Source organism: Schistocerca cancellata, chromosome 9 (genome assembly GCF_023864275.1).
Source record: "Schistocerca cancellata isolate TAMUIC-IGC-003103 chromosome 9, iqSchCanc2.1, whole genome shotgun sequence".
NCBI classification, from domain to species: domain Eukaryota; kingdom Metazoa; phylum Arthropoda; class Insecta; order Orthoptera; family Acrididae; genus Schistocerca; species Schistocerca cancellata.
In genome coordinates this window covers 2956851-2970108 of record NC_064634.1, presented here as the reverse complement: position 1 = coordinate 2970108, position 13258 = coordinate 2956851, and the positions used below count along the sequence as shown (strand labels likewise).

The 13258-nt window shown below is 43.6% G+C and overlaps 1 protein-coding gene across 2 annotated transcripts in view; it reads right to left on the bottom strand.

The window, feature by feature from the left end:
• The window catches only part of LOC126100546 (UDP-glycosyltransferase UGT5-like), a 121530-nt gene that overhangs the window by 17952 nt on the left and 90320 nt on the right, over positions 1-13258 (bottom strand). For both annotated transcript variants that reach the window (XM_049911165.1, XM_049911164.1), the window contains exon 4: positions 4310-4532. In XM_049911165.1, coding sequence (XP_049767122.1) covers positions 4310-4532 — 223 coding nt within the window. The remainder of the gene's footprint in view (positions 1-4309; positions 4533-13258) is intronic.

The window sequence follows — 13258 nt, the reverse complement described above, 5'->3', positions numbered from 1 at the left end:
TCGCAAAGATAAATTTGCGATTTTAGAACGTAAAAACGTTGTGGAAGAAAATGAAAGTGCAACTGAATAGGTGACTTTCAGGCTGACAGCCTTGTAACAGAGCGTAAGAACGGCAAGTATAAGAAGATTGTAAGCGACAGCTGCCGGAGATGACTGACGTTCCGTGTCAGTTAAAGTCGCTTTCAGACACGACAGCAACTGTTTCTGTCAGTGAATGTGCGTCCGTCTCAACCGGTTTCTGAGCGTTCTTTGTAAAGGGAATCATATGCGGTGTAAATTTGGCATCGAGCACCTCACAAAAGGCTGCTGCTGGCTGTGATACCTGAGACTGTATTCTTCGGTAGGCCTAACAACACAGAAACTGGACGCCGTCTGAATGGAAGCGCGTAGTGGGGACCGACTGGACGCGATTTCTCCTCTTTTCAAACGATGCGAGCTCTGAACTGCCCACTGGCCCAGTGGGGCACTCTGTGGAGGCTGTGGTACAGGCCAGAGGGGGGTTCTGTCATGTGTCGCAGGTGTTTATCGTAACGTGAATTTGGCTCACTCTTTCAGGTTACTGCGGAGCTTTATTTCAGCATCAGCTGAGTACCTGGCGTTGCCTGGGTATGCATTTATTACATTAGCTTATCTTCTTCTTCCACTTCTCTTTGTCCGTTTCCTCCGCCTGCTCTCTGTCCACACTCTCTATCATCTCTCTCTGTCTATCTGCTACTCCCCCCTCTCTCTCTTTCCATCTGCCCCCTCCCTCTCTCAGTCCATTTGCTACTCCCCCTCTTTCTGTCCATCTGGTTCTACCACCTCTGTCCATATCATTTACCCACGCCCTTTATTTTGGATATCTGTTGTAAGACCTTATGGGGCCAACTGCTGAATTCATCGGTCCCTAAGCTTACGCACTGCTTAATCCAACTTAAACTTACGCTAAGGACAACGCGCACACACACCCATGCCCGAGGGAGGACTCGAACCTGCGACGAGGGAGCCGCGCGGACTGTAACAAGGCGCCTCAGACCGAGCGGCTACCCCACGCGGCTCTCCCTTTATCTCTCCATCCGTGTGTCCATTTCCTCTTTCCTTTCTCCGTTTACTCCTTTCTCCCCATCTCTCCGTCCATCTCCCCATCTGCCCTCTCCCAGTCGATATCCTCCTCGCATCTCTGTCCATCTTCTCCTCTTTTCTTCCTCTGTCCATCTCCTCCTGTTTCCTGTTTGTATCCATTTCTCCCTCCCCTTCATTGTATCCATCTCCTCCTCACTAATATCTGCGTCCATATCCTCCTTCCCCCACTCTGACCACATCTTCATCCGCCCTTCTGCTGCACCTTATCGCCTCCGCATTAATAGGAGGCTGATGGTGCTTAACCCAAAAGTTCTCGTTTCAAGATGCTAATATGTGTAGCTACCTACTTTGGTTGAAACTATTCCAGGGGTTTAGGAGGACATTTCTACCATCGCTTTGCCAGAGTACGAACATTTACGCAAGTGCCACGTATATTTCACATATGTGTAACGTATTTCACATGCATCTCTAGCGAATTAGGTCCTGCAGTTCCATTTTCACGCAGGTCTATCTCCATGACGTCATATCTCCTGGACAATACGCTTTATAGTGGTATAATTTTGTAGGTACATTTAGTCAAGTATTTGGATACTGTCTGCGAAATGTATTACGAATAAAATTATTAGCACAGACGCGATGAATTAAAACATCATGAATAATGCGCCATTTTTTTCACGCATTTCAGTGTTTATGACGTCATATCTTCTGAAGTGTGTGTCTTACAACGGTATAATTTTCTACGTGCATTCAGTGGTGATGCGAATACTGTACGCAAAATGTGTGATGAATACAGTTAATAGTGAGGAAGTAACAAATTAAAACGTCGTGGCCAATGCGAAACTTTCACTACATGAGCAGCGAAAACGTATAAGCGATAAGTTTTTTCTTTCATTATTTTCTGGAGTTAGCAGCGAGAAAAGGTCTCTTAAAGGTCTGAAATTATGTTTTAAGTTAGTTGCAAGTCTCTAAGTACTCTCATTCTCAAATTCTGGATGAACTAAGCCTGCGAGTCCTCTCGTCTTGAGCTGCACTGGTTTTCCGTCCCGATACCCCCCACCCCCCACCCCCCCCCCGACCCCCAGCAATTCTCTCCAAACAGTAATTCATATGTGTACCATGTCTGATTGAAATCGGTCCAGAGGTTTAGGAGGAGATGTGGAACATACACAGTACACACATACTCTTTGACAAACACCCCCTCAATTCTTTCTTTCTTTCCTTTCTTCCTTTTGCTTGTGCCTTCTTCCCACAGTGTCGCAGGGACGGCACGGTTAGTCGGATTTGGCGTGGTTAATTTAAGGGGTGGCGGGATGCTCTTCCTGCCACCACCCGTAGCCCCCGGGGTGGAAGTAGTGCACCCCAACTGTCTGAGTCTAGTGTAATCCATGGAATAGTGTGAATGTGTTCAGATGTCTGCGAGCCGTGTAACTGAGGCGGGACGTGGGGACCAGCCCGGTATTCACCTAGGCGGATGCGGAAAACCGCCTAAAAACCACAACCAGGCTGGCCGGCACTCCAGCCTCCGTCGTTAATCCGCCGGTCGGATTCGATCCGGGGCTGGCCCGCCTACCCGAGTCCAGGAAGCAGCGCATTAACGCTCTCGGTTAACCTGGCGACAAACACCCTCTCAATGTCGCCAGTTAAATCATCCGATTTTAATCCCACACAGAATGTTCGGTAATATTGAGAAAAGGGTGTGAAACGTAGCGGTCTACTTCCCCGCCATGTGGCAGCTCTAAAGGCATCTACAAGGGAGCTGAGCGATTGTGCACTCTATTAAGTGATGTCTCCTGAGGACCCATGGTGTGCTTAAAGCCGTCGGCACACGGGCCGTGCATCCGAACGTTGAACGTTGAGCGTGCCGAGTTTCTGATGTCACAGCGTGGAACAGCACGCTCGGCAGTCTTTCCGAACGTGCAGAGCAGTATCTGGCTTGTCAGATATTCTGAGCGTGCGTCTGAGCGTTGTCCAATGACATGGCACAACGCCACCTACGTCACAAGCACGCCGTCTCCTTTCAGCACAGAGTTGTGAGGCGCCATATTGGCATTCATTTCAAGCCTATATGTATATATGCCGTTCCGAGTACCAGCAAATTGAGAATCACTGCAAAACCCGTTGGAAACTGTGTGATTCGTTCCGATAAAATAATGATAAACATCATATTCGTGGGAAAAGAAGTATCGTAACTTGCGTGTAGTGAGAGTACGCTATTTGAAGGCAGCGACACACTGAAGATTCACGCAAAACGCATTGTTCTTGGTACAATGTGTTATAATTAAATTTCACTAAGTAACATATCTACGATTAAGGTTTTTAGCGACAGGTAAGATCGGTATGACACTATGAATAGCGACGCGAGGGGTGATGTTGGTTTAGCGTAACGAATACCGTCACTTTCTGATAGTAAGTCCTTTTGTTGGGGGGGCGGGGGGGGGGGGGGGTAGTTCGCGTGCTGACACAACAAATATTTTTTCCCCTGACATTCGCGATTTTATTAAGTTCTGATACTTTATTATTAGTTTAATATAAGTATCGACTATTATATTTGATATTATGTAAATACAAGTTCACCTTTTTTTTGAGGGGTGACTTTGTTCGATTGGCTTAATGTAAAGGACAGTTTACGCTACTTGTATAAAGATATTTTGCTCCTTCCTCTTTTACGCTTCGTAATTCACGTGTTTCAAAGACTATGCTACTGGATAGGAACAGTGATCAAATAAGACTGACCTTGGGGTTTTACTAAAATGTGGGAATGATGAAATAATTTTTATCTTATGCCGAAAAGTATTCCAAATTTGTAACGCACTGTTTGTAATGGAACTTTTATAGGCCTGTGACCTTACTGATTGGACACGGTACTTTCCTTTTCGTGGACGATGGAAGAAATGTGCGTTTTAATAGAGCTAACGTGGGAATTTTAGGCGCGCCCGTTGAATAAACAGTGTGATTAACGAACTAGAAACATCCCTCAACTGTCGCTGGAATGCGTTGCGATCGCGTATACCACGTTGGGGACCACGTACCGTATGCACAAGTCGCATCGTTCCTGAGCGTTCAGCAGCACGTTGAACTCGGCACGTTCAGCGTTAACGTTCGACAGCACGGTCCGTGTGCCGACGGCTTTAAGAGTACAGGAATGAACGTGTTAAATGTAGCGCGAGTTACAGTAAACAGCTGCCGTGCAGACTGGAAGGTTTCTACAGCCACAGCTGCAGCCACAGATGGAGGCGCTGCGACTCACCGAGTATGTCGGACTGGGGCAGCCACTTGCCCGTCCTGACGTTGGGGGGCTGCCCCGGCAGCGAGTCGGCCTCCCACTTCCAGAGCACCCGCTGCCGCAGCCTCGAGAAGACGTCCACGAAGGCCTGCCGCTTCTCGGCCGGCCAGTGCTTGCTCTTCACGTTCGACCCCATGCTGAAGTATATCACGCCGTCTGTCGCCTCGTCCAGAAACTTCTGCAAGTCCTGAAAACCCGCCCCAAAAAATCTTAAACACTCTCTCAAAGTCCCTGCGCTGCTCTTTTGTTACTTAATCTGGAATTCACAAGTGAAGAGTGGTTTAAAATAATGGCGATTTTATCAAGGCTGACAGGTACTAAATCGTACAGAACCTCCAAGAAAATTAGACATCTCTCTGGATAGTAATAGGACATTCTGGTCTAGAGAGCAATGGCTTAGTAGATACGGTAGTTCTGGAGGTATCTGTTCTAAGCACATCGGCGCGTATCAGTGATCCGTACCTGATACTTAGTTAGTTACATGTTCCACAGACAATTTGAACAGTTCTTTTATCGAAGTGACATGGAACGAGTCAGTTTACAGGATATGCATATACGATTAGTTTTTTGTTTTTTGTTTTTTTACTGGCTACCAGTCTTTAAGTAGAAATTCGTCAGTGGAATAGAAGGAGTTGTCCAGGAGAAATGATTTTAAATCAGATTTAAAGTTTGCTTCTCTACCTGCGAGGCATTTTTCGTTATTGGGCAAATGATAAAACATTTTTGTTGGTGGCCATTGAAGTCATTTCTGAGCCGCTGACAGCTTCAACGATGGGTAATAAAGGTCATTTTCTCTCTACTGTTGTATGTCTGTACATCAATGTTCCTCTCAAATTGTCATTGGCTACTTATGACCAGTTTCACTAGCGAATGTGTCTTGTGGTACAAGATGTCGCAGTTAAAATGCCCAGCTCCTTGAAGAGGTACCTGCGCGACGTCTGTGGGTGAACGCCTCGCATTATTCTTACTGCTAGCTTTTGTGGAATCAATACTTTCTTTCTAAGTGGTGAGTCAGCCCAAAAATTATTCCGTACGGCAGTACTGAGAGGAGACATGCAAAGTATGTTAGAAGGTTCATACATTTGTCTCCAAGATTAGCGATTGTACACAGAGCAAAAGTAGTAGAACTTAACTGTTTGTAAAGCTTAGAAATATGCCTCTTCCAGTTCACGTTTTCGTCAATATGTACACCCAAAGCTTTGGAGCATCTACCCTATTTACTGACTGCTGCTCATGTGCTACATCAGTGGTTGGTATGGCTCTATTTGTTGTACAGAAATGAATGTAGTGTGTATATCAAAATTTATGGAGAGCCCATTTTCAGTGAACCGTTTAATAATTCTTTGGAAAATATTAAATGGAAGGTCATTCACATATATAAGGAATAGGAGTGGACCTAAAACTGAACCTTGTGGGACTACTTTGTTATTACCTTGATGTAGGCCAGAGAGGTCATTTAGGAATGGGCAAACTGCCTTGAAACCATGGTTCATGGAGGAAAGTAGTCTGCCAGATTCTGACATAGGACACTGATCAACAGCGAATGAGAAACTCTTAGACACAGCGATGGGTTTTGATTGCAGTATGCACAATTACAATTATCGGCACAATACGTTTTATCACAGCTTGTTTTAGATTTTGACAGAGGAACAGTGTTCAAATTTATGAATGATTTGTGTTGGCTGATAACGTTGTGAGTATTAACACTTTCCTTCGTTTCTGATGTTTTAAGGGATGTACAGCTGCACCTGTATTCTGTCTGACATCCTGGAGTTCTCAGACTGAACTGTATTGATTATTATTTTATTTCACACTAAAAGTTGCTTGTCTCAATGTCAACTTTCAAAACTATACTTTCTTCCACGTTTTCTGGACTGTGAGCATATTTCAAAGATATTCTGTACCAAGTGATCGATTACTTAGTATATTGCAATCTTTGACTGGCTGAGAAGGTATGTCTCTGCTTTGGCGAGTAGTAGCAGGAGCCAGTGGTAAGCCAGCATGGCCCCTTGCCCTCGTGTGTCCGTTTGAACCACACAAAGCTTGCTAATCTGTTCCTGTCTACGTTTCTGGGTCGTTAGTCAGTTAGTAGATCAAATTCACGATAAACTTCATGAGTGTAAAGTGTCAACAGAACAAACATCGAAAACTAGTATACAAAAATAATAATTATATGGCTGCAAACTGGGCATTTCCACTGTTTTGAAAAATAACTAATCATATCTACACAAGAATTACTCTGGGGTGCCGAAGAAGTTGTTAAGGAGAAATCCCTTTAATCTACATTTTAAAACTTTTCTGCTATCTGCCAGACTTCTGTTTCCATTAGTAGACTGTCATAAAGTTTCATAGCTGCATACTTCACCGACATCTGTGCCACAGTTGGATTCATTAATGGAAAATGTAGATCATTTTTCCTTCTAGTGTTTTACTTGTGAATATCTCCGTTGCTCTCAAGTTCAGATGGATTGTTGTTAACAAATTTCGTAAATGATAAAATCTGCTGTGAAGCAGTGGTTCATATTCCCAGCTGCTTAAAGAGATACCTGGAAGTTGTATGTGTGTGAACTCCACACATGACTCTATTTACTTTCTTTTGTGCAATGAATACTTTTTGCTTAAGTGAGGAAATACCCCGGAATATTATGCCATAGGATATCAAAGAATGAAAAAATGCGAAATATGCTAATTTCCTGACTTCTATATCTCCAAAGATGACAATTATTCATATGGCAAAAGTAACCAAACCTAAAAATTGTTGTTACTACTATATGGTTTTTACACTTTAAGTTTCCATCAATATGCACATCTAAGAACTTATTATTTACTACTCTGTTTATTATTTATTGTTGCTGGGCTACGTAAATAGAAGGTGGAGTACTTTTGACAGTAAGAATCTGGGTGAGCTGCGGTTTTTCAAAGTTTAAGGCTAGCCCATTTGTGCAAAACTGTTCAGTAACTTTCACAAAAACATCACTTACTATTTCATCTGTTGATGCTTCTTTGCTCAACTTCACAATAATGGTTTTATCATCTGTCAACAGGACTAATTCTGCCTTCTGATTTAAATAAAATGGCAAAATTTTTACATCAAGCAAGAACAGTAGAAGCTATTATATAACCCTGTGGGATTCCCATTGCAATTTGTGATGTGGCGTCCCTCCTTGTACTATTCAAACAGCCTAAGGTAGCTTTGTGTATTCTGTTTCTAAAATTAGGTCTAAGCCAGACATTTACTAAAGTGTGTATTTCATAAAAAGTTAACTTCTCTAATAAATTATTATGACTGACACAGTCAAATGTCTTCAGCAAGTCACAAATGATCTCAGTTGGTGAAGTTTTATCATTCAGAGATTCTACAATGTGCTCAGTAAATGTGTAAGTAGCTGACAAAGTAGAAGGATCCTTTTGAGATCCTAACTATGATTTGCTAAGTGTCCCATTACTATACAGGTTGTTGTCAACCCTGGAGTACAATACTTTCCGAAAAGTTTTAGGAAACCATATAAGGAGGGACACTGGCCCATAGTTATTGACGTCTGTGAAGTCAGAGGCCTGAAAAGGCATATGCCAATCATCCTGGGAAAACACGCTGAGTTAATTATGCATTACATAAGTGAGTACGAACATTACATGTTTTAGGTCCACAACATTTTAGTGCCTCATTGGAGATTTTATCAAACCCACATGAACTTTTACTTTTTAGCGTCATGATGATCTTTCTTATTTCAGATGGGGATGTGATACTGATTTTTAATTCAGTAAATGTCTTCTGTATTTCTTCTTTACTGTAGTGTTTTGCTTTCGCTTCTGATCAACTTGAAGCCAGTTTCTCACTTATTTTTTAAAAAAACGTAATAATAAAAAATGCCTGTTACAAATGAAATTCCTTTTCCAATGCTCCCGTCCTCATAAAATCATCTTCTGTAGCTTCTTTCCCAAATCTCATTTCACAGTATTCCATAACGATCTTATTTTTGTATCTGATTTGCCAGTTTCTGACAAGATGTGAGTACTCAAGCATTTTTCGTATATTTTATTAAAATTCTTGGGTCGTTGCTTATTCTAGCTATTTTGCGCACGTCGTTTTTTTATTGTGAAGAGATTCTGATATCTGTAGTGATCTAAGGTTACTTTAATGAGTTGCCATTACCACTTTTAATTATCTGCTTAGGAAAACCACTTTCAAAAGTGGATAGAAACTCATTAATAAAGACGTTGAATATGGAGTAAGCGTTAGATTCATTGTAAACTTCAACTGAGTCAACAATGTTTAAGATTTCTTTCAAATGTTCAAATGTTTTGGTATTAATCAGCGTCACAGTTTCCTCAGAGTGTTCCAAACTATATGGACCTAAATTATATAATGAAACTACCTGTGCACTGTGATCTAACAACCTATTTGCCACCATATACCTGTTTACAGGGAAATTTATGATTGGCACCAACTTGTAAGTGGCTAAAAGCACTTCTAGATTACTTTTCCTGTCAGTTTGCTTCACGATTTTTACATTAAAAATTACCACAAATAAAAACTCCGTTCCTTATGTCGGTCACAGAGCAACAATAACACATCAAAATGTTTCATGACAGTTTTCCAGTTAGCCACTGAAGACCTGTATAATGTAACAGCCACATATATTACATTTCACAAGAGTAACTCCCAAGCACTTGCTCCAACACCACACAACACTACTAAGGGGTAATTTTTTTCCAAAAGGCCACTGCATTGCAGTGGGAGACAGTGTCCACACCCCCTGAGATTTGGCACGTGTCCAACAGACGCTAGTTGATCAACACGGTGCCACTCAGCTCAGGAGTGTCGAAATGGTTGCCTGTCAGACCAGCGCCTAGTGATCAGTGAGTGGGTGTCTGTGTTCAGATATAGTACATCTCAAAAGTGTTCAACAATGGTGCACAGGTGGCCCTAAGATTGTTGCCAAATTGGGGGACTGAGAGGAAACCCTTTGACATTTTACAGTCAGATACGTGTCAATGTTGCTCCTCCCCATGATCACGAAGGGCGGTGCGAAACAGGAGCGCTGAAAAGATATAATCGCCCTTTGCTGGTTCCTGCCAATTTCAAATTTCACCAAATGGATTTGAACAGTCCATAGTGGTTCCACTCAGTATACCAGAGCAAAAATTGTTGCTGAGATATACGAGGTTTGTCCGGAAAATACGTATAAAAGTTGAATAATGTCTTTATGTTACAGGTTGCAGTCACCGCCAGGTGGGACTACTGCTGTAATCAATCCCATCAACGCTCAGTTCGGGTCAGAGCACTCTGCGTGAAGGTGGGAGTGCGCGGCAGCTTGTTGACAGTTACCCTTTTTCACCTGCCGTTGGCATGGAGCTCTCTCTGATTGGGGAACAGCGCGTCAACATCAAGTTTCTTGCAAAGCTAGGCAAGAATGGCCGTGAGATTTTTGAGTGTTTGAAACAGGTTTACGGAGACAATTCTCTGAAGGAACCAACCGTGAACAAGTGGTTAAAACGGTTCCGGGATGGCCGAGAAGAAATGAACGACGACCCTCGCCCAGGACGCCCGTCGACATCGAGTTCCGATGCAAATGTTGAACGAATTCGGGCTTGTGTTCTTAAAGACCATAGATTGACAGTGAGAATGATTGCTGACGAGCTGTCAATCCCCAAAACAATCGTTCACGAAATCCTGACACAAAAACTTGAAATGAAGAAATTGTGTGCGAAAATCGTACCGAAGGTCTTGACGCCAGAACAGAAAGCAAAGAGCGTTGAGTGCTGCGAGGATTGGTTGGAAGTAGAGGAACGAGGGGACTTTCTCAACCGAGTCATCACTGGAGACGAGTCCTGGTTTTACGAATGCGATGTGGACCTCAAATCTCAAAGCAAGGAATGGAAACTAGCAGGAGAACCGAGAACAAAAAAGTCGCGAAAATCAAGGTCCAATGTGAAGACAATGTTCATTGTTTTCTTTGATGCTAGGGGCATTGTTCACAAGGAATTTGTCCCTCCCGGCCAGAGAGTGAACGGAAATTTTTACGTTGAAGTTCTGACACGTCTCAGAGCTCGTGTGGCCCGAGTTCGACCGGAGTTGGCAAAAGGGGGCAGGTGGATCCTTCATCACGACAATGCACCCGCTCACACGTCGCTCTTTGTGCGCGCGTTTATGGCCCGAAGCTCAATCACCGTGACAGACCACCCGCCTTATTCACCCGATTTAGCCCCGTGTGACTTCTTCATGTTCCCGAAATGCAAAATGGTGCTTCGAGGGCGTCGCTTGGGAGGTGTGGAAGCCATCAAGGCGGAAACGACACAGCAACTGAACAACATCACAACTGAAAACTTTCAGCAACGTTATCAACAGTGGAAATGGCGTTGGCAGAAGTGTATCGCGTCTCAGGGCGAGGACTTTGAAGGAGACCATATTGTAATACCTGAATAATTGTAAAATAAAGTTATTATTCAACTTTTATACGTATTTTCCGGACAAACCTCCTACTACACAGGTGTACGATACGTTCAGTGGGCAGGCCTTCAATGCCCTTAGAGAAGGGTTGAATCGACTGGGGGATATCATCAATGTCAAAGGTTGTGTTGCTCATCACACTGCGAACTGTAGTTGTGGACTACAAAATGCGACATGTGGTGTCGAAGGGGTTGCCTGCCCTCAGGCGCTGGAGGCGCCATTCAGCTGGATGGGTGCCAAAGTCTCTGGCGCCTACATTTTCAATGTGCCCAACAAAGATGCAAGGGAGGCACAGAGGATGTTGCCGAAATGGGAGATCTTAGAGGGACCTTTCACCGTTTTATTCACACTCATGCGAGTGTTGCACCTGTCCGCGATCACACCACAGGCCAGCTCGAAACAGGGGAACTGAAAAAGCATAAACACCCTTCACTGGTTCCTGTCACATTCAGATTTCGTCGAACGGTTTTTAACTGTCTCTAATGGTTTCACACACTATACCGGAGGAAAAACTGCTGTCGTATCACACTCTGCAGGTGTCAAATCGCTCTGAGTGTGGTTGCAGCCCCACGATAGAGTAGGGTGGAAACGTCCAGGCGTGGCAGCAGCTTTGAACGTTGTCAAGTACGTTGCCTTGTGGCTCATCACACTGCGAACTGTCGTTTTGGACTGCAAAATGTGTGGAAATCAACGCCCCAAGAGAAAGGGTGGTTTCATTAACACTCTCTATGCCATACCCCAGGGCTTTTTTGTGTCGATTCTGAGGCGCGTTGAGTCTGAAATGTTCTTCTCGGCCACCCATAAGGAAACACATCATTTCAAGGCTGGGTTCTGAGCTCCATCGCAGAGACAAAGGCGTCAAAAGAAGGGATGGAATGGGGCAAGAGGGGTTGTGACACATCCAAGATCCCGTTGGGCAAAATGTTGGCGATATGTGGTGCCAGTATGACGTCATTAACCCACGTCACAGCTCACATGACCTCTCAGCTCTGGCCTTTTCTCATGCTGTCTGAAGCACCACCAAGTCCTAGGATGACGTGGCAGGGCGCTATGCTTTTGCACCATAGCGGAAGAAGGTACCAAGCAACTTTGCGCTAAATATCCAACTTACGCATCGCAACGAAAACCAGTTACGGGTTATCGTAAAAGTGATACTTCTTTTTTCTGCAGTGTATCTGCGATCATAAAATTCGCTTCAGTATTCATTTATGCCACCAGTTCTTCCAGCAGCGCGATGTATGCATGAACTATTCTTGAAGACGTTTTTTGAAGTATAATCAGATTGCTTTGAAAATCACTTCTTGGGTTAAAACATCATGCAAAAATTGGCACTTACACTGGGAATTTTTTTGATGACATACTTCCATGTACTCAGAACGTGGCACAAAACAGTAGTTACCTTACAACATCGGATGTGACTGAGAACTCATGAAATTAACCTAAGAAAAGTTATTCTGGTCTGGGAACCTCTTTATAGATCGTGTCACTACTCCTACACCATTTTGGATGAACTGGAACAATGCGGGTAACCTGTTTAGAAAATAATTTGAGGTTGTGTGTTTCGTCAAGGCTACTACTAAACTATGGGGACAAAATGTTCATCAGAGTGATTGGTTTCTCCTTTTCTCTCTTTTTTTCTAACAATGATTATCTGACTTATTGTTTCTTACATAGGTAATTATTTCTATAAATACTACTTTATACAAACATGCTTTTAGACATGTAAGTGCAAGGGAAGCTATGAGGGAGAATCATAAAGTATTTGCCCCTATTTTTTATTAGCTGAAATATGGTGCATACAAGTAATTTAAAATATATGTACTATTGTACAGACGTTACACTTTTTTTCCACTTTGCCCCGACACTGGTTTAGATTTTCGTACCGTCGCAGTATTAAACCTGAGATGCTGCTCTGATAGCATTTGTCCAGCTGACTGTGGAACTACAGTCGGACTGCTGCATTGGCCTGATCGTTTCAAGTGAATCACTTTTCTGCCAGGAAATTATTTTCTTCAGCGGAATCAAAACATGGAAACTGCCTCGAGGTCCGCACGCAGATCCACTTCCGTCGTTGCATCCCCTGCGAAATGTTGCCGGCATTCAGTGACGTACGTGGGTTCCCCGAATGCTGATTGTCATGCAGGCCTTCTTGCTAATTCACAACACACCCACCACACACCTTTCAGAGTGAGAAACTTTTCCCCCTAGGTTGACTGCTTTCTCTGTAAATTTCGATGGGCGTTCGTCCCTTGCACCTCAGAAAACGAATGACACTGCGTTGTTCGTACGCCGTTGACATGTGGAGCACAACTGCCATCTTCAACAGTCGACGCAGCAGACGCCAGCGCCATGCCGCGGAGCTACCGGCAACTAATCGGTCCGAGAAAGGTCCGCCACAGGGAGTGGATGTGCTGACTTTGCATTTACAGCCGTAGTTTGGCTAAAAAGTAGGGGCGAAGACT